The 22,550-nt window shown below is 60.9% G+C and overlaps 1 protein-coding gene across 1 annotated transcript in view; it reads right to left on the bottom strand.

Moving 5' to 3' along the window:
* SYNGAP1 (synaptic Ras GTPase activating protein 1) overlaps nt 1-17,612 on the bottom strand; it is a 32,838-nt gene extending 15,226 nt beyond the window's left edge. The window contains exons 1-8 of the mRNA XM_088534583.1: nt 17,499-17,612; nt 14,773-14,894; nt 10,692-10,845; nt 7,668-7,766; nt 4,416-4,970; nt 2,967-3,111; nt 998-1,142; nt 672-908 (exon numbers count right to left, since the gene is read on the bottom strand). Coding sequence (XP_088390709.1) covers nt 672-908; nt 998-1,142; nt 2,967-3,111; nt 4,416-4,970; nt 7,668-7,766; nt 10,692-10,845; nt 14,773-14,894; nt 17,499-17,534 — 1,493 coding nt within the window. The 5' untranslated portion in view covers nt 17,535-17,612. The remainder of the gene's footprint in view (nt 1-671; nt 909-997; nt 1,143-2,966; nt 3,112-4,415; nt 4,971-7,667; nt 7,767-10,691; nt 10,846-14,772; nt 14,895-17,498) is intronic.
* Between the last annotated feature and the right edge of the window lie 4,938 nt (nt 17,613-22,550).

Consider the following 22,550-nt stretch of genomic DNA (forward strand, 5'->3'; position numbering starts at 1 on the left):
CACCTCCTCCATCTTCCACCGATCTTCCATCCATCCATCCGTCCATCCATCCATCCATCCACCCATCCATCCACACGTCCATCCATCCACCTCCCACCTATCCACCCATCAATTCCTCCATCCATCCATCCATCCATGCACCCACACATCCATCCATCCATCCACCTACCCATCCATCTTCCACCCATCCCCCCCTCCATCTACTGTCCCTCACCTCCTCCATCTTCCACCCATCTTCCATCCAATCATCCATCCATCCATCCATCCATCAGATCTTCCATCTTCCATCCATCCATCCACCCATCCACTCATCTTCCTTCCATCCATCCATCCATCCATCCATCCATCCATCCATCTCCTGTCCCTCAACTCCTCCATCTTCCGCCCATCTTCTATCCATCCATCCACCCATCAGATCCTCCATCTTCCATCCAATCATCCATCCACCCATCCATCCACCCATCCACCCATCCATCTCCTGTCCCTCAACTCCTCCATCTTCCACCCATCTTCTATCCATCCACCCATCAGATCCTCCATCTTCCATCTATCCACCCATCCACTCACCTTCCATCCACCCATCTTCCACCCATCCATCTCCAACCCATCATCTCCCACCCACCAGACACCCACCGTCCCCTCCGCCGCCCCCGTCCCCGCTGCGCCCTCACTTGGTGAAGTTGGCCAGGTTCTGGATGACCTTGGCGATGAGGGTGAGGGTGCGGGCGGTCTGCTCGTCGGGGTACTCCTGCATGAGGCCGAAGAGGCTCGGGGACATCACGGCGGGACACAGGAAGCGCAGGAAGAGCGACGCGCTGATGAGGCGGTCGGCGATGTCCTCGCGGCCCCGCTCGGCGCAGCGCAGCCGCCACGAGGCGAAGACCTCCTTGAGCTCCCGCGGGAACACGCTGCGCCGGGGAGGGACGCGTGTCCTCGGGGGGACCTCGGCGGCCTCCCGGGGTTGTCACCGGCGCGGTGTCCCCAACGGGGCGCTCACCAGTGCGAGTTGACCACCTTGCAGAGCGCCAGCTCGCAGCACATGCGCAGGTTGGCCTGGTGGTCGGCCAAGGTGGAGGCCGAGCACTTCATGGGGTCGACCTCGCAGTTCTCCTCCGACTCGTAGAGCGCCCGGATGAACTCGCCTGCGCGGGGACAGCGGGGGGCCCTGAGCGGCCACGGGGACCTCCCACATGGCCGGGCCACCGCGCTGGGGACACGGCCGTCGTTGGGGACCACCCAACTGTCCCATCGCCAGACGTCCCCATTGGGGACCACCATGATTGGGGACCACCCAACTGTCCCATGATCAGACCTCCCTGTTGGGGACCACCATGATTGGGGACCACCCAACCCTCCCATGGCCAGACATCCCCACTGGCGACCACCATGACTGGGGACCACCCAACTGTCCCATGATCAGACCTCCCTGTTGGGGACCACCATGATTGGGGACCACCCAACCCTCCCATGGCCAGACATGGCACTGGCATGTCCACTCCCATGGCCAGACATGCCACTGGCAACCACCATGATTGGGGACCACCCAACCCTCCCATGGCCAGAGCTCCCCGTTGGGGACACGGCTGTCGTTGGGGACCACCCAACTGTCCCATCACCAGACGTCCCCATTGGGGACCACCATGATTGGGGACCACCCAACTGTCCTATGATCAGACCACCTCGTTGAGGACCACCATGATTGGGGACCACCCAACCCTCCCATGGCCAGAGCTCCCCATTGGGGACCAGCATGATTGGGGACCACCCAACTGCCCCATGATCAGACCTCCCCGTTGAGGACCACCATGATTGGGGACCACCCAACCCTCTCATGGCCAGACATCCCCACTGGCGACCACCATGATTGGGGACCACCCAACCCTCCCATGGCCAGACCTCCCCGTTGGAGACACGGCCGTCGTTGGGCACCACCCAACTGTCCCATCGCCAGACGTCCCCATTGGGGACCACCATGATGGGAGAGAACCCAACTGTCCCATAGCCAGAGCTCCCCGTTGGGGACACAGCCACAAATGGGGACCACTCAAGCCATCATGGTCTGGGGGGGACCCATGATCAGACCACCTCGTTGGGGACCACCATGATTGGGGACCACCCAACCCTCCCAGGGCCAGAGCTCCCCTTTGGAGACACGGCCGTCGTTGGGGAGCACCCAACCCTCCCAGGGCCAGAGCTCCCCGTTGGGGACACGGCCACAAATGGGGACCACTCAAGTGTCCCATGATCAGACCACCTCGTTGGGGACCACCATGATTGGGGACCACCCAACCCTCCCAGGGCCAGAGCTCCCCTTTGGAGACACGGCCGTCGTTGGGGAGCACCCAACCCTCCCAGGGCCAGAGCTCCCCGTTGGGGACACGGCCACAAATGGGGACCACTCAAGTGTCCCATGATCAGACCACCTCGTTGGGGACCACCATGATTGGGGACCACCCAACTGTCCCATGGCCAGAGCTCCCCGTTGGGGACCACCATGATGGGGGACCATCCAACTATCCCATGGCCAGAGCTCCCCATTGGGGACCACCATGATTAGGGACCACCCAACTGTCCCATGATCAGGTCTCCTCATTGGACACATGGCCACAAGTGGGGACCACCCAAGTGTCCCATGGCCAGACCTCCCCACTGGGGACACGGTCGTCATTGGGGACCACCCAAGTGTCCCATGGCCAGGCCACCCCATTGGGGACCACCAACTGTCCCCTGATCAGTTCTCCCCATTGGACACACCGCCATGAGTGGAGACCAACCAAGCAATGGGGTGGTCAGGCCATCAAACCAAGCCACTGTACTGGGGACTTGGTCACAAGTGGAGGCCACCCAACCACCTCCTGCCCAGACCACCAGCAGGAACCACCCAACCGCGAGGTGCCACCTCGCTGGGGACACCGCCACGGGTGAGGACCACGCGAGGGTGGCAGGGCCACCCCCATGCCGCTCACCGATGGCGTCCTTGAGGTATTTCTGGCCGATGAGCTTCAGGTACTCCTCTATGGCTTTGGTGGCGAGGGTGTTCTCCCGGAAGATCAGGTGCTCCCGGTCCATGAACCGATCCACCTCCGTCATGGCCATGTCCGACAGGAAATCCTGCCCGCCCGGCCGTCATCCCTCCAGCCTCCACCCACCCGGCCTCCCTTCTCTGAGCATCTCCTATCCGTCCATCCTCCCATCCGCCTTCCATCTATTGGTGTCCTCCATCCGTCCATCCATCCATCCATCCTCCATGAGTCCCATCTCCTGTGCTTCCATGCAGCCTCCATCTGTCCTTCCATCTCCATCCTCCACCTTTCCATTTCCATCCTCCATCCATCCATCCATCCCTCCATCTCCATCTCGTCTTCCATCTCCATCCACATCCTCCCATCTCCATCCATCTCCATCTTCCATCCATCCTCCATCTGTCTTTCCATCTCCATCCTCAACCTTTCCATCTCCCTCCATTCATCTTCACCCATCCTTCCATCGCCATCCTCTTTCTTCTCCATCCATCCTCCATCTTTCCTTCCATCTCCATCCATATCCACCCATCCTTCCACCTCCGTCTCTACCTTTATTCCTCCATCTGTCCATCCATCCTCCATCCATCCATCCATCCATCTCCAACCAGCTCCTTCCATCTCCACCCATCCTTCTACCTCCATCCTCCACCTTTCCTCCTCCATCCATTCTCCACCTCTCCATTCATCTCCATCCATCTGCACCCATCCTTCCACCTCCATCCTCTACCTTTATTCCTCCACCTGCCCATCCATCCTCCATTCATCCATCCACCTCCAATCAGCTTCTTCCATCTCCACCCATCCTTCTACCTCCATCCTCTACCTTTCCACCTCCATCCATGCATCCTCCATCTCTCCTTCCATCTCCATCCATGCCCATCTATCTCCATCCAGCTCCTTCCATCTCCACCCATCCTTCCATCTCCATCCTCTACCTTTCCTCCCCCATCCATCCTCCCTCTCTCCTTCCATCTCCTTCCATCTCCTTCCATCTCCATCCATCTCCATCCATCTTCACCCATCCTTCCATCTCCATCCTCTACTTTTTCTCCTCCATCCATCCTCCATCTCTCCACTCATCTCCATCCATCTCCACCCATCCTTCCATCTCCATCCTCTACCTTTCCTTCTCCGTCCATCCACCCTTTATCCCTCCATCCATCTCCATCCATCTTCTTCCACCTCCACCCATTCTTCAACCTCCATCCTCTACTTTTCCTCCACCATCCATCCGCCCTCCATCTCTCCTTCCATCTCCATCCATCTCCATCCATCCTTCCATCTCCATCCTCTACCTTTCTTCCTCCATCTGTCCATCCACCCTCCATCCATCTCCATCTCCATCCATCTCCATCCCCATCCCTCCTTCCTCCGGCTCTCCCCGCCGCGCACCTTGGCCTTGCCGGTGCTCTGCAGGATGTGCACGAGCGCGCACGCCACCTCCTCCTTGCTCTTCACGCTCAGCACGGGCTCCAGCACGGCGCACAACATGCGGTAGTTGTTGGTCACGTACTCGGCGAACTCCTTGTAGAGCTCCATGGGCAGGATGCTCATGGTCTGGAAGCGGCTCTTGACCCGCAGCGCCGGACACCCGGCCTTGCTCTTCCCGCCGCCCGGTTGACTCAACGGGTACCACTGCTCGGCGAAGTGGCGCCCGGTGACGCTGGCGATGGGGATGCTCACCATGCCCACGTAGTTGCTCTTGTCCTTCTTGCGCTTCTTGTCCGTGTCCTTGTAGAGGTGCAGGCGGATGGCGCGCACGGCCGGGAGGTTGTTGAACTCGAAGTGCTCGCCCCAGAAGACGGTGTCGGCGCGCGCCTTGCTGGTGGTGCGCGCGTACAGGATGTCGTCCAGGCACAGCTCGCAGTAGTAGCGCTTCTTGGGGGGCAGGTCGCGCGCCTCGATCACCCACAGCTTGAGCACGTTGTCCACCCGGCGGCTGTTGTCCTGCGGCGGGCGGGTGGTGACGGCACCGGGGGGCGGCGGGAGGGGGCGCGGGGATGGGGACGGCGGAGGGGACCTGGGGGGGGGGACCTGGGGATGGGGGTGGCCGAGGATGGAGGGGGGTGGGGAGGGAAAGGGGTGGGAATGGAGGGAGATGGGGATGGAGAGGGTTGAGGACGGAGGGAGATGAGGATGGAGGGAGATGAGGATGGAGGTGGTTGAGGATGGAGGTGGTTGAGGATGGAGGTGGTTGAGGATGGAGGGAGATGGGGATGGAGGGAGATGGGGATGGAGGGAGATGGGGATGGAGGTGGCTGAGGATGGAGGGAGATGAGGATGGAGGTGGCTGAGGATGGAGGGAGATGGGGATGGAAGTGGTTGAGGTTGGAGGTGGTTGAGGATGGAGGGAGATGAGGATGGAGGGAGATGAGGATGGAGGGAGATGAGGATGGAGGTGGTTGAGGATGGAGGTGGTTGAGGATGGAGGTGGTTGAGGATGGAGGAAGATGGGGATGGAGAGCGTTGAGGATGGAGGTGGTTGAGGATGGAGGGAGATGGGGATGGAGGTGGTTGAGGATGGAGGGAGATGAGGATGGAGGGAGATGAGGATGGAGGTGGTTGAGGATGGAGGTGGTTGAGGATGGAGGTGGTTGAGGATGGAGGAAGATGGGGATGGAGAGCGTTGAGGATGGAGGTGGTTGAGGATGGAGGGAGATGGGGATGGAGGTGGTTGAGGATGGAGGGAGATGGGGATGGAAGTGGTTGAGGTTGGAGGTGGTTGAGGATGGAGGGAGATGAGGATGGAGGGAGATGAGGATGGAGGTGGTTGAGGATGGAGGTAGTTGAGGATGGAGGGAGATGAGGATGGAGGTGGTTGAGGATGGAGAGCGTTGAGGATGGAGGTGGTTGAGGATGGAGGGAGATGGGGATGGAAGTGGTTGAGGTTGGAGGTGGTTGAGGATAGGAGGGGTTGAGGATGGAGGGGGTTGAGGATGGAGAGAGATGGAAATGGAGAGAGATGAGGATGGAGATGGAGAGGGTTGAGAATGGAGAAGGTTGAGGATGGAGGTGGTTGAGGATGGAGGGAGATGGGGATGGAGAGGGTTGAGGATGGAGGGAGATGGGGATGGAGAGAGATGTGGATGGAAGCGTTTGAGGTTGGAGGAGGTTGAGGATGGAAGTGGTTGAGGATGGCGGTAGTTGAGGATGGAGGAGGTTAAGGATGGAGGGAGATGGGGATGGAGGGAGATGGAGATGTAGAGGGTTGAGGATGGAGGTGGTTGAGGATGGAGAAGGTTGAGGATGGAGGGGGATGGGGGTGGAGGCTGGAGGTGGTTGAGGATGGAGGAGGTTGAGGATGAAGGGAGATCAGGATGGAGGGAGATGGAGATGTAGAGGGTTGAGGATGGAGGGGGTTGAGGATGGAGGGGGTTGAGGATGGAGGGGGTGGTGGCACCTGGACATGGTGGCACTTGGGAATGGAGGTGGCCAAGGATGGGGATGGATGGGGACATCTCGGGGTGGGGACACAAGGGCATGGGGACATCCGGGGATGGGGACATGTGGGGATGGAGGTGGCGGGGGTTGGCAGTGACCACTGATGGTGGCACCTGGAGATGGGGACATGTAGGGGTGGGGACATCTGGGGATGGAGGCGGCTGGGGGTGGTGGCATCTGGAGATGGTGGTGACCAAACATGGGAACATCTGGGCATGGGGATATGTGGGGATGGAGATGGCTGGGGATGGAGATACCTGGGAGTGGCGGTGACTAGGGATGGTGGCACGTGGGGACAGGGACATGCAGGGATGGGGACATGTGGGGATGGTGGCACGTGGGGATGGTGGCACGTGGGGATGGGGACATGCACGGATGGGGACATGCGGGGATGGGGACATGCGGGGGTGGTGGTACCTGCAGATGGGGGTGGCCACAGATGGAGACACCTGGGGATGGAGACGCCTGAGGGTGGTGGCACCTGGGGACGGGGACATCTGGGGACAGAGATGGATGGGGACAGCTGGGGGTGGGGACATCTGGGGATGCAGATGGCTGAGGACGGGGACAGCTGGGGATGGGGGTAGCTGGAGATGGGGACACCTGGGGATGAGGGTGGCCAGAGATGGAGACACCTGGGGACAGGGACACCTGGGGGTGGGGACACCTGGGGATGGAGGCGGCCAAGGACGGGGACATCCGGGTTGGGGACATCTGGGGATGGTGGCACCTGGGCATGGTGGTGGCCAGGGGTGGGGACACCTGGGGATGGGGACACCTGGGGATGGTAGTGACACTAAGGGACAATATCCCAAGGGACGGTGACACCAAGGGATTGTGGTAGCAAAGAGCATCCCTGCAGATGGTGACACCAAGGGACGGTGACACCAAGGGACGGTGACACCAAGGAACATCCCCAGGGAATGGTGACACCAAGGGGTGGTGACACCAAGGGAGGGGGACACCACGAGATGGTGAGGTCATCGCCAAGGACTGTGACACCAACACACAGTGACACCAAAGAACATCCACGTGGATGGTGGCACCAAGCAGTGGTGGCACCAAGGGACCGTGACACCAAACGTCATGGGGGACACCGGCTCCATGGGCCAGCGACACCACCCGACGGGGCCTTTAGGTGACAGTGACCCCGGGGCGGGTGACACGCTTGGGGACGCGCCACCGCCACGGCCACCCCCGCACCTTGTTGGGCTTCACCGCCCGCTGCAGGTTCTCGATCCACTTGTCACGTTCAGCAGCCGAGCGGCAGGCGAAGCACTTGGTGCCCGACGCCGTTGTCACCTGCGGGGGACAACCGAGGTGCCACCAGGACCCCCCGGTGACAGCGGGAGGGTCAAGGAGCGGGGGGGGACACGTGTTTTGGGGTCTCCTTATGGTTGGAAAAGACCTTTGAGCTCATGGGAGTCCAACCGGGAGCCCCTCAGCGCCCTCCTGCTGCTCCCTGTCCCCAGGTGGCCTCAACACATGGGTCTGGGGACACTGCAAGGGACGGGGACGTCCCTGGGCAGCCTCTGCTTGGGCCGCTCCTCCCATGGAGAAATTACCCCTAAATTCCAACCGGAGCCTCCCTTGGAGCAACCTGGGGCCGTTTCCGCTTGTTCTCCGGGGAGTCACCCCGGAGAGGAGCCCGACTTGGGCATCCACCACCCACGGGACTCCCTGCACAGAGTCACAGAGAGTGACAGGGCCCAAGGGTTCAATGTCCTTCTCGTGGCGAGGGGACCCAAGCGGTGAGGCCAGGGGGATGGTCCCTTCCCTGCTCCTGCCGGGCATGTTATTCCCAAAACATGGAATTCCGGGCACAGCGGCCTCCTGCTCACGCGACCTGCGTCCAACGGGGTGTCAACCAACGGGTTGACCGACTAACCAACTGACCAACCAACTGATTGACCAACCAACTGACCGACCAACCAATCATCCAAACGAACAACCAAGCCATGAACCAACCAGAGAACCAACTGACCAACCAACCAATCGACTGACCGACTAATCAACCAACCAATCAAACAACCGACCAACTGACCAATCAATAAACAGACCAACCAACCAACCATCCAACCAATCAACCAACCAACCAATCATCCAACCAACCAACCATCCAACCAATCAACCAACCATCCAACCTACCAACCAACCAACCATCCAACCAACCATCCAACCAACCATCCAACCAATCAACCAACCAACCATCCATCCAACCAACCTACCTACCAACCAACCCACCAACAATCCAAACATTCAATCATCCAACCAACCAACCAACCGTCCAATCAAACATTCAATCAACCAACCAACCAATCGACCAACCAACCAACCAACCATCCGAAAAACCATCCAAACAATCATCCAACCAACCATCCAACCAACCAACCAACCCACCAACCAACCAATCATCCAACCAGCCAACCAACCAAGCAACTGTCCAACCAACCAACCATCCAATCATGCAACCAACCAATCATCCAACCAACCAACCAACTACCCAATCATGCAACCAACCAACCATTCAACCAATTATCCAACCAACCATTCAATCAACCAGCCAACCCACCAACCAGCCAACCCACCAACCAGCCAACCACCCAATCAACCAACCAACCAAACAACGAACCATCCAATCATGCAACCAAACAACCTACCAACCATCCAACCAACCAATGAACCATCCAACCAACCAACCAACCATCCAATCATCCAACCAACCAACCAACCAGACAGCCAATCATTCAACCAATCATCCAACCAACCATCCAATCAACCACCAGCCAACCAACCACCCAACCAACTAACCCACCAACCAACCAACCAATCATTCCACCAACCAACCATCCAACCAATCATCCAACCAACCAACCAACCATCCAACCAATCATCCAACCATTCAATCAACCACCAGCCAACCGACCAGCCAACCAACCATCCAATCATCCAACCAACCAACCAACCATCCAACCAACCATTCAATCAACCACCAGCCAACCAACCAGCCAACCGACCAGCCAACCAACATCCAATCATCCCACCAACCAACCATTCAACCAATCATCCATCCAACCAACCAACCAACCATCCAATCATCCAACCAACGAACCAACCATCCAACCAACCATCTAACCAATCATCCAATCAATGATTCAATCAACCATCCAACCAACCAACCAATCATCCAATCATCCCACCAACCAACCATCCAACCAATCAACCAACCAACCAACCATCCAATCATCCAACCAACCAACTAACCACCCAACCAATCATCTAATCAATCATCCAACCCACCAACCAACCAACCATCCAATCATCCAACCAACCAACCAACCAACCATCCAACCAACCATCTAACCAATCATTTAACCAACCATTCAATCAACCATCCAACCCACCAACCAACCAGCCAACCAACCATCCAACCAACCAACCAACCATCCAATCATTCAACCAACCAACCATCCAACCAACCATCTAACCAATCATTTAACCAACCATTCAATCAACCATCCAACCCACCAACCAACCAACCCACCAATCAACCAACGAACCAACCGACCAGCCAACCAACCATCCAATCATTGAACCAACCAACCAACCATCCAACCAACCATCTAACCAATCATCCAACCAACCATTCAATCAACCATCCAACCCACCAACCAACCAGCCAACCAACCATCCAACCAACCAACCAATAAACAGACCAGCCAACCAACCAACCAACCAACCATCCATCCAACCTACCATCCAACCAATCATCCAACCATTCAACCAACCATCCAATCATCCACCCATCCAACCATCATCCAACCAACCATCCAACCAACCATCTAACCAACCAACCATCCAACCAACCAACCATCCAACTAATCATTCAACCAACCAACCATCCATCCATCCAACCATCCAACCAACCATCCATCCAACCATCCAGCCAAACATCCAACCATCCAACCATCCACCAACCATCCAACCAACCACCCATCCAACCAACCACCCATCCAACCATCCATCCAACCATCTAACCATCCATCCAACCATCCAACCACCCATCCAACCATCCATCTAACCATCCAACCATCCATCCAACCATCCATCCAACCATCCAAACAACCACCCCTTCTGCTCCTCCTCTCCGCCACGGCCCTGCCTGCCTGAAGGGGCCCCAACGGGCACCAAGTGGACCCGGTGGGGACACGGCGGAGCGGGTGGCACCTCGAAGCAGAACTCCTGGCCCAGGATGCTGCTGTGCACGGCCTTGATGACCGAGTCCTCGTCCAGGTTGAGCTCCAGGGCCTCGGCGGCGCTGCTGGGGCTCAGCAGCGACTCGTGCGAGTGCGACTCCTTGAAGCTCTGCATGAGGCGGGCCCTGGGGACACGGGGACACGGGGACACGCGCCGCTGGCACCGGGGACGACGCCGTGGCCGGGCGTGCGCTGGTGGTGGTGGCGGTGCTGGGGACGCGGTGGTGGCCGCGCCGGGGACGCGGTGACACTTGGAACGTGGTGGTGGTGGTGACGCTGGGGACAGGGTGGTGGTGACGCTGGGGACATGGCCGTGACACCAGGGACATGGTGGTGGTGGCAACGCCGGGGACGCGGTGACACTTGGAACGTGGTGGTGGTGGTGCCACTGGGGACACGGTGAAGGTGACACTGGGGACACGGTGGCGGTGACACCGGGGACACGGTGCTGATGCCAGGAACACAGTGGTGGTGACATCAGAGACACAGTGGTGGCATCAGGGACATGGTGGTGGTGACACTTGGGACATAGTGACGACATTGGGGACACGGTGGAGGTGACACCCCGGACATGGTGGCTACATCAGGGACACGGTGGTGACATCAGGGACACGGTGGTGATGCTGGGGACACGGTGGGGGTGACACCAGGGACATGGAGGTGACATCAGGGACACAGTGGTGACATCAGGGACATGGTGGAGGTGACACCAGGGACACGGTGGTGACATCGGGGACACGGCGGTGACATCAGGGACGTGGTGACACCAGGGACGCAGCAATGGGGACGGGGGGGGGGGGTGGCGGTGGCCGCTGGTGGCCGCTGGTGGCCGCGGGGGTGACACGCGGGGGGGGGGTACCTGGGGACAGCGGGGGGGGCCCAGCCGGGCCCCGGGGGGGGGGGACACGTCCGCGGCGCCGGGGGGGGGACAGAGAGACACGGAGTCAATGGGGGGGGGGAGAGGGGCCCAGGCGTCCGGGAGGGCAACTGCCCCTTTAAGAGCCAGGAGGGGCCCAGGCGTCCGGGCCCCCTATTGCCCCCCGTGGCCCCTTTAAGAGCTAAAAGGGGCCCAGGCGTCCGGGTCCCCTATTACCCCCCTCCGCGGCCCCTTTAAGAGCCAGGAGGGGCCCAGGCGTCCGGGTCCCCTATTGCCCCCCCACCTGGCCCCTTTAAGAGCTAAAAGGGGCCCAGGCGTCCTGCCCCCCCCCCACCCACCCCATAGAGGGGCCCAGGCGTCCGGGTGGGGGGGGCGCCCCCGTCTCTATCTTTAGCCCGGGGCTGCGTCAGCGGCGGGAGGGGGGGGGGGTTGGGGACACAACAGCCCCCCCCCCCCTTTGTCACCTCCCCCCCTCCGTGTCCCTGCGTCACTGTCACCGCGCGGGGGCGGCGCCGCTAAAAATACCCGGGCAGCCGGTGCCACCCCCGGGCTGGGGACAGGGAGGGGACACGAGGGAGACGCCCCCGGGGGAGGGACACGGTGGGGACAAGGGACATGATGGGGATGGGGACAAGGGACCTCCCAGGGGACACCTTGGGGACAGGGGACATGATGGGGATGGGGACAAGGGACCCCCCGGGGGACACCTTGGGGACCAGGGACATGATGGGGATGGGGACAAGGGACATGATGGGGACGGGGACACTTTGGGGACCAGGGACATTATGGAGATAGGGACAAGGGACCCCTCAGGGGACACCTTGGGGACAAGGGACATGATGGGGATGGGGACAAGGGACCCCCCTGGGGACACTCTGGGGACAAGGGACATGATGGGGATGGGGGGGACAAGGGACCCCCCCCGGGGGACACTCTGGGGACAAGGGACATGATGGGGATGGGGACAAGGGACATGATGGGGATGGGGACACTTTGGGGACCAGGGACATTATGGAGATAGGGACAAGGGACCCCTCAGGGGACACCTTGGGGACAAGGGACATGATGGGGATGGGGGGGACAAGGGACCCCCCCCGGGGGACACTCTGGGGACAAGGGACATGATGGGGATGGGGACAAGGGACATTATGGGGATGGGGACACCTTGGGGACCAGGGACATTATGGAGATAGGGACAAGGGACCCCTCAGGGGACACCTTGGGGACAAGGGACATGATGGGGATGGGGACACCTTGGGGACCAGGGACATTATGGAGATAGGGACAAGGGACCCCTCAGGGGACACCTTGGGGACAAGGGACATGATGGGGATGGGGACAAGGGACATTATGGGGATGGGGACACCTTGGGGACCAGGGACATTATGGAGATAGGGACAAGGGACCCCTCAGGGGACACCTTGGGGACAAGGGACATTATGGGGATGGGGACACCTTGGGGACCAGGGACATTATGGAGATAGGGACAAGGGACACCCCAGGGGACACTTTGGGGACAGGGGACATCATGGGGACAAGGGACAAAGAACCCCCCCTCCAGGGGACACCCTGGGGACAGGGGACAAGGGACATTATGGGGATGGGGACAAGGGACCCCCTAGGGGACACTTTGGAGACAGGGGACAGGGGATGGAGACAAGGGACCTCCCAGGGGACACCTTGGGGAAGGGGGACAAGGGGCCACCATGTGGGACAAGGGACCTCCCTTAGGGGACAAGGGACTTCCATGAGGGACAGGGAACCTCCACTGGGGACAAGGGACCTCTATGGGGGACAAGGGACCTCCGTTGGGGACAAGGATCCTCCCTTGGGGACAAGGGGCCTCCCTTGGGGGACAGGGAAACTCTACTGGGGCCAAGGGACGTCCATGGGGACAAGGGACCTTCCATGGGGACAAGGATCCTCCCTTGGGGACAAGGGACCTCCATGAGGGACAAGAGACGTCCATGGGGACAAGGGACATCCATGGGGGACAAGGGACATCCATGGGGGACAGGGGACCTCCATGAGGGTCCATCCCCAGGGGACACAGCGGGGACAGGGACCAGCCCCGGCCACGGGGACAAGGTGCCATAATGTCCCAGGTGACAGTGACAGTGACAGCGGCAGCTGAAAACGGTGTCACCACCTGTCACCTGCCACCCAAGGGGGACACGGGGACCTTCCCATGGGGACAAGGACCTGCTCTGCGGGTGACGGGGACTGTCCCCACCACCCCCTGCCTAGATGTCCCCAAGGAGGGTGGCCCCAAGCCCTGGTGTCCCCATGTCCCCGCACACGCGTGTCCCCAAGTCTCTGTGTCCCCATGGCCCCAGTGTCCCCATGTCCCTGGTGTCCCCAATATCCCCAATGTTCCCAACATCCCAATGTCCCCAGTGTCCCCGAAGTCCCCAACATCCCCAATGCCTCAAAGTCCCCAATGTCCCAAATGTCTCTGAAGTCCCCAACTCCCCCAGTGTCCCCAATGCTCACAATGTCCCTAAAGTCCCCAATGTCCCCAGCATCCCCAATGTCTCCAATATCCTCAGTGCCCCCCATGGCCTCAAGGTCTCCAATGTCCCCATTGTCCCCAATGTCCTTGATGTCCCCGATGTCCCGGCTGTCCCTGATATCCCCGTCATGCCCAGTGTCCCCACTGTCCTCAATGTCCCCACTGTCCCCAATGTCCCCACTGTCCCCTATGTCCCCGTCACACCCAATGTCTCCAACATGCCCAATGTCCCCATTGTTCCCCATTGTCCCCGCTGTCCCTGTCACGCCCAACGTCCCCACTGTCCCCAATGTCCCCACTGTCCCCAATGCCCCCGATGTCCCCAACATGCCCAATGTCCCCACTGTCCCCAATGTACCCACTGTCCCCAATGTCCCCACTGTCCCCTATCTCCCCATCATGCCCAATGTCTCCAACATGCCCAATGTCCCCAATGTCCCCACTGTCCCCACTGTCCCAAACTTGCCCAATGTCTCCACTGTCTCCAATGTCCCCACTGTCCCCAATGCTCCCGATGTCCCCAACATGCCCAATGTCACCAATGTCCCCAATGTCCCCAATGTCCCCACTGTCCCCAATGCCCCTGATGTCCCCAACATGCCCAATGTCCCCAATGTCCCCAATGTCCCCACTGTCCCCAATGTCCCCACTGTCCCCGCTCACCGGTCGTGGTCGGCGCTGCGGAACCGGGGCAGCATCTGCCGGAAGCTGCTGGTGCGGTCGAGCTTGGGCTGGCTCTTGGTGCGTTTGATGGAGCTCTTGAGGCGGCGGCTCAGGAAGCCTTGCTGGGGGCACAGCGGCGCCTCAGCCTTGCACGCGCGTGTGCAAGGGCCGGGTGTGCATGCACGCTTGTGCACGGGTGCAAATCTGCATGCACCGAGCGGCTGGAGCGAGTCACAAGAGCGTCGCTGCAAAGGCGTGTGCATGGGGGATGTGGTGCAGTGCATGCACACACGTGTGCAATGCACCATTGTGCACATGTGTGTGAGTGTGCAAGGGCCGGGTGTGCATGCACGCTTGTGCACGGGTGCAAATCTGCAGGCACCGAGTGGCTGGAGCAGTGCACAAGAGCGCCATTGCACAGGCGTGTGCATGGGGGACCTGATGCAGTGCATGCACACACATGTGCAATGCACTGCTGTGCATTTGTGTGTGAGTGTGCAAGGGGATGGTGCACATGCATGCTCATGCATGGGTGCAATCTGCATGCACCGAGTGGCTGGAGCAATGCACAAGAGCGCTGTTGCACAGGCGTGTGCATGGGGGATCTAGTGCAGTGCATGCACACGTGTACAATGCACCATTGCGCACATATGTGCGAGTGTGCAAGGGCCGGGTATGCATGCACGCTTGTGCACGGGTGCAAATCTGCAGGCACCGAGTGGCTGGAGCAGTGCACAAGAGTGCCATTGCACAGGCGTGTGCATGGGGGACCTGTTGCAGTGCATGCACACACGTGTGCAATGCACCATTGTGCACATGTGTGTGAATGTGCAAGGGCCGGGTGTGCATGCACCCACATGCACGACTGAAAATCTGCATGCACCAAGCGGCTGCAGCGATGCACAAGAGTGCCGCTGCAAAGGCATGTGCATAGCGGATGTGGTGCGATGCATGCATGTGCGTGTGCAATGCACTGCTGTGCATTTGTGTGTGAGTGTGCAAGGGCCAGGTGTGCATGCATGCTCATGCATGGGTGCAAATCTGCATGCAGCGAGAGGTTGGAACGATACATAAGAGTGTTGCTGAAAATGCATGTGCACGGGGATGCAGCGTGCCGCACGCACATGCGTGTGCATGGCACTGTTATGTACATGTGTATGAGTGTGCAAGGACCTGGTGTGCATGCATGCGTGGACACAGGTGCAAATCTGCATGCAGAGCAGCTGGAGCCAGGCACGAGTGCACCATGCTGCAGCGCATGCATGCACACAAGTGTGCGCTGTGCACACACGTGTGCAAGCCCACAGTGTGCATGCACACGCAGACACGGGTGCAAACCCACATGCCCCAAGCAGCCGCAGCCATGCGCGTTTGCACCACCCTGACACACCTGCGTGCACACGCGTGTGTCCTGTGTCATTCTGTGTTTGTGCACGTGTGCAAGAGCAGGGTGTGCACGCACAGCCAGGTGTGCAAATACACACACAGCGAGTGTCCTGGGCTTCAAGCGCATGCATGGGGTGTTACTCAAGCACACGGGGTGTTGCACACGGCAACGGTTGCACATGCAGGTGTGTCACAGATGCAGGTGTTGCAACGTGCATGGGGTGTTGCACATGCACAGGGGGTGTTGCACGCGTAGGGTGTTGGTTGCACACATGCATGGGTTTGGCACATGCGAGGAGTGTTGCATGCATGCAGGGCATTGCACATGCGACCGTTGCACGCACGGGGTGTCACCCATTTGCATGGAGTGTTGCGCGTGTGGCTGTTGCACGCATGGGGTGTTGCATACGTGGGTGTTGCATCTGTGGGGCATTGTACGTGTGCATGGGGTATTGCACGCTTGGGGTGTTGCATACATGCACAGGGTGTTGCATACACGACTGTTGCATGCGTGGGGTGTTGCACACGTGCGTGGGGTGTTGCACATGTGCACAGGGTATTGCACATGTTGCACACGAGGTGCCTTGCACACATGCATAGGGTGTTGCACACGTGCATGGGATGTTGCACGCAGGGGTTATTGCATGCATGTGTATGCATGCAGTGTTGCACACGCAGCTGTTGCACACATGCACAGGCTGCTGCATGCATGTGTGGTGTGTTGCACACGTGCGTGGGCTGTTGCACACGCAGATGTTGCACACGTGGGGTGTTGCAGACGTGCATGGTGTGTTGCACACACGCATAAGGTGTACAGTGTTGCACACGTGTGTGGGGTGTTGCACACGTGGGTGTTGCACGCGTGGGGTGTTGCACACGTGCGTGGGGTGTTGCACACGCGGCTGTTGCACGTGTACGGTGCTGCACACGTGTGCAGGGTGTTGCACACGTGCGTGTTGCACGCGTGGGGTGTTGCACACATGCATGGGGTGTTGCACACGCGGCTGTTGCATGCGTACGGTGTTGCACACGTGTGCAGGGTGTTGCACACGTGCGTGTTGCACGCGTGGGGTGTTGCACACATGCATGGGGTGTTGCACACGTGCGTGTTGCATGCGTGGGGTGTTGCACACATGCATGGGGTGTTGCACACGCAGCTGTTGCACGTGTAAGGTGTTGCACACATGTGCAGGGTGTTGCACACGTGCGTGTTGCACACGTGGGGTGTTGCACACATGCATGGGGTGTTGCACACGCGGCTTTTGCATGCGTACGGTGTTGCACACGTGTGCGGGGTGTTGCACACGTGTCCCCCCCCTTGCACACGCGCGTGCACTCACCGAGGGCCGGAAGGGCGGCGCGGGTGGCCCCTCCATGGTGACACTCGGCTGCTTCCCCCCGGGGACACTCTTGCGGCGCAAGCGGCCGTGGGCGTCTGGGGACACAGCGGGGACATGGGGACATCGGGGACACCGCGGGGGGCAAGGGGCATTGGGGACATCAGGGACATCGGGGACACCGCAGGGGGGCAGGGGACATTGGGGACATCGGGGGCATTGGGGACATTGGGGACATCGGGGACACCGCGGGGGGGCAGGGGGCATTGGGGACATTGGGGACATTGCGGGGGGAGCAGGGGGGAGGACATCGGGGACACCCTGGGGGGCATCGGGGACATGGGGACAATGGGGACCCCATGGGGCTGCAGGGGGTATTGGGGACATCAGGGACACCGTGGGGGACATAGGAGACATGGGGACATTGGGGACCCCATGGGGGTACAGGGGGTATTGGGGACATTGGGGACATCGTGAGGGGATGGGGGACATGGGGGAAGTGGAGACACTGGGGACATGGGGACATCGGGGACACCGCGGGGGGGCAGGGGGCATTGGGGACAATGGGGACATCGGGGACACCGCAGGGGGAGCGGGGGGGAGGACATCGGGGACACCCTGGGGGGCATCGGGGACATGGGGACAATGGGGACCCCATGGGGGTACAGGGGGTATTGGGGACATTGGGGACATCGTGAGGGGATGGGGGACATCGGGGAAGTGGAGACACTGGGGACATGGGGACATCGGGGACACCGTGAGGGGATGGGGGGGTATCGGGGACATGGGGACAGTGTGGGGACATGGGGGACACCAAGGATGCGGGGACACAGCGTGAGGGACAATGGGGACAATGGGGGCCATCACGGGGACACCAGGGGGACACAGTGACACTATAGGGACCCCATGGGGGACCCTGGGGACACCAGGAGGACGGGGGGACATTGAGGGGGGTCCCGGGTTTGGGGGGCACCTCTGGGGACATTGGGGACATTGGGGACACTCGGGGGGCCACGGCCGGGCACCAGGAGGGGCCCAGGCGTCCGGGCGCGAACCGGCCCCTTCCTCCCTCCTCTTCCTCCTTTGCACACGCGCTCGGGTCCCCCCTTGCACACTCGCCCCCCGCCCATGCACGTGCACCGCGCGCCTTGCACACTCACCCCCACGCCTTGCACATGCACTTAGCACCATGCACGCGCATTGCATTCTTTGCACACTCACTGCATTCCTTGCACACTTGTTCCTGCACCTTGCACGCTCACTGTTGCACCTTGCACGCTCACTTAGCACCATGCATACTCCCTGCATTCCTTGCATGCTCCCTGCATGGCTTGCACGCTCACCGCTGCATCTTGCACACTCACGTAGCACCATACACGTGCATTGCATTCCTTTCACACTCCTCCAGCAGTTGCACACTCACGTAGCACCATGCACATGCATTGCATTCCTTGCACACTCCCCCAGGGGTTGCACACTAACTTAGCACCATACACACTCCCTGCCTTCCTTGCACACTCCCTACATGACTTGCACACTCACTACTGCACCTTCCACACTCACTTAGCACCATGCACATGCATTGCATTCCTTGCACACTCCCTGCATGGCTTGCACACTCACTGCTGCACCTTGCACGCTCACTTAGCAGCATGCACACTCACTGCATTCTTTGCACACTCCCTGCATGGCTTGCACGCTCGCTGCTGCACCTTGCGCACTCAGTGCCATGCGCATGCGCCCCAGAGTGTGCATGCTCTGCCAGGCCTTGCACACTCACTCTATACCATGCACACTCACCCACTCTTTGCACACCCCCTAGCACCGTGCACACTCACCACATGGCTTGCACACTTGCACACTGCCCCTGCTCCATGCACGCTCACCCGGCGCTGTGCACCCTCCTCCCACAGCGTGCACACTCACTCTACACCGTGCACGCTCACACTCGTTACAGGCAGTGTGCACGCTCACCCCCAGCATTGCACACTCGCCCCTGGCCTTGCACGCTCAGACCCAGCCATGCATGCGGACCCTGGGCCATGCACACTCACATGCACTACTAGCACGCTGCACGCTCCCTCTGATCCATGCATGCTCACACCTGCTCCAGGAGGCTTGCACACTCACCCCAGCCATGCACACTCACCCCTGGCCTTGCACACTCACCCCAGGCCATGCACATGCACCCCCAGCACACTGCATGCTCCCCATACCCCAGCCTGGCACACTCGCTGCAAGCCCTGCACACTCACACTCGCTCCAGGAGGCTTGCACACTCACCCTGACCATACACACTCGCCCCTGGCCTTGCACACTCACTCTGGGCCATGCACACACACATACACTCCCGGCACGCTGCACGCTCAGCCCCACACTCTCGCTGCAAGCCTTGCATGGTCACACTTGCTCCAGGGCCTTGTACACTCACCCTGGCCATGCCCGCTCCCCCCTGGCCTTGCACGCGCACCCAGGGCCATGCACACGCACATGCACCCCATGCATACTGCACACTCCCCCCCATGCATGTTGCCCCGAGCCATGCACGCTCACTGCAAGCCCTGCACGCTCACACTCGCTCCAGGGGGCTTGCACACTCACCCTGACCATGCACGCTCGCCCCTGGCCTTGCACACTCCCCCTGATCCGTGCACGCTCACACTCACCCCGGGAGGCTTGCACATGCCCCCTGGCCTTGCACACTCACCCCGGCTTTGCACACTCACATGCACTACCAGCAACCCATGCACTCGCCCCTTCCAGCCCTGCACACTCACACTCACTCCAAGAGGTTTGCACGCTCACCCTGCCCTTGCACACTGAATTCCGGCCATGCGCACTCACATGCACTGCTGGCACCCTGCACACTCACCCCACCAGCCGTGCACACTCACTGCAAGCCCTGCACGCTCACACGCACTGCCTGCACCCTGCACACTCATCCTGACCATGCACACTCATCCCTGACCTTGCACGCGCACCCAGGGCCATGCACACGCACATGCACCCCCAGCATGCTGCACACTCACCCATCATGCAGTTGCCCTGAGCCTTGCACACTTGCCGCAAGCCATGCATATTCACGCTCGCTCTGGGAGCCTTGCACTCACCCCGACCATGCACGCTCGCCCCTAGCCTTGCACGCTCACTCTGGGCCATGCACACACACATACACTCCTGGCACACTGCACGCTCAGCCCCACATGCTCGCTGCAAGCCCTGCACGCTCACATTTGCTCCAGGAGACTTGCACACTCACCCCCACCATGCACACTCGCCCCTGGCCTTGCACACCCATATGCACTAAACGCAACCCACATGCTCCCCCCCTCCAGCCCTGCACACTCACTGCAAGCCCTGCACGCTCACACTCACTCTGGGAGGCTTGCACACTCACCCAGACCATGAACGCTCATCCCTGGCCTTGCACACGCACACGCACCCCCAGCACGCTGCACACTCACCCCATGCACATTCCCCTGAGGCGTGCACGCTCAGTGCAAGCCCTGCATGCTCACGCTCACTCCAAGGGCCTTGCACACTCACCCAGACCATGCACGCTCATCCCTGGCCTTGCACACTCATCCCTGACCTTGCACACGCACCCCCAGCACGCTGCACACTCACCCCATGCACGTTGCCCCGAGCCCTGCACGCTCGCTGCAAGCCCTGCATGCTCACACTCACTCCGAGGGGTTTGCACACTCACCCAGACCATGCACGCTCATCCCTGGCCTTGCACACTCATCCCTGGCCTTGCACACGCACACGCACCCCCAGCACGCTGCACACTCACCCCATGCACGTTGCCCCGAGCCCTGCACGCTCACTGCAAGCCCTGCACGCTCACACTCACTCCGGGAGGCTTGCACACTCACCCTGACCATGCACGCTCACCCCGGCCTTGCACACTCACCCAGGACCATGCACACACACATGCACCCCATGCATGCTGCACACTCACCCCATGCACGTTGCCTCGAGCCCTGCACGCTCACTGCAAGCCCTGCACGCTCACACTCACTCCAGGAGGCTTGCACGCTCACCCTGACCATGCACGTTCACCCCGGCCTTGCACACTCACCCAGGACCATGCACACACACATGCACCCCATGCATGCTGCACACTCACCCCATGCACGTTGCCTCGAGCTCTGCACACTCACTGCAAGCCCTGCATGCTCACACTCACTCCGGGAGGCTTGCACACTCACCCTGACCATGCACACTCACCCCTGGCCTTGCACGCTCACCCCGGGCCATGCACACGCACACGCACCCCCAGCACGCTGCATGCTCCCCGTCTCCCAGCCCGGCACGCTCGCTGCAAGCCCTGCACGCTCACACTCGCTCCAAGGGGCTTGCACGCTCACCCGGGGCCTTGCACGCTCACCCGGCACTGTGCACGGTCCCCTTTGCCCTTGCACGCTCCCCCGGGGCCTTGCACGCTCACACACACTCCCGGCACGCTGCCCCCCCATCCACTCACACTCACACTCGCTCCCAGCCCCATGCACGCTCCCCCCCCCGCCGTGCACACTTACCCCCCCCGCGCACGCTCACATCCTCCCGCACACACGTGCACACTCACCCCCCCCCGCAGCACCACGCACGGCTCCGCGTGCCCCCCCACGTGCAACCCCCCCCCCCACGTGCAACCCCCCCTTCCACGTGCAACCCCCCCCTCCACGTGCAACCCCCCCTCCACGTGCAAATCACCCCCCCCTCCATTGCACGCTCGAACCCTCCCCTCCCCCGCGTGCAACCGACCCCCCCCCTTGCACGAGCGGTTCCCCCTGCCGGCGCCCCCCCCACCCCCGCGTGCAACCCCCACCCTCCCCCTTGCACACTCGCCCCCCCCGTGTAACCCCCCCCCTCCTTGCACACTCGCCCCCCCCCCCCGCACTCACCTCAGCGCCTCGCGGCCGCGCCCGGGGCCATTGGAAAAGGGGGGGGGGGGGGGGGGACACGGGAGCGCGCGAACGGGGGGCGCGCGCGCGGGAAAAGGGGGGGCCGGGGGCGGGGCCGGGGGCGGGGCCGGCGGGGGCGCGCGCG

Source organism: Tinamus guttatus, unplaced genomic scaffold (genome assembly GCF_059628265.1).
Source record: "Tinamus guttatus ecotype Peru unplaced genomic scaffold, ASM5962826v1 Tinamus_guttatus_pri_ptg000575l, whole genome shotgun sequence".
In the NCBI taxonomy this organism is placed as follows: domain Eukaryota; kingdom Metazoa; phylum Chordata; class Aves; order Tinamiformes; family Tinamidae; genus Tinamus; species Tinamus guttatus.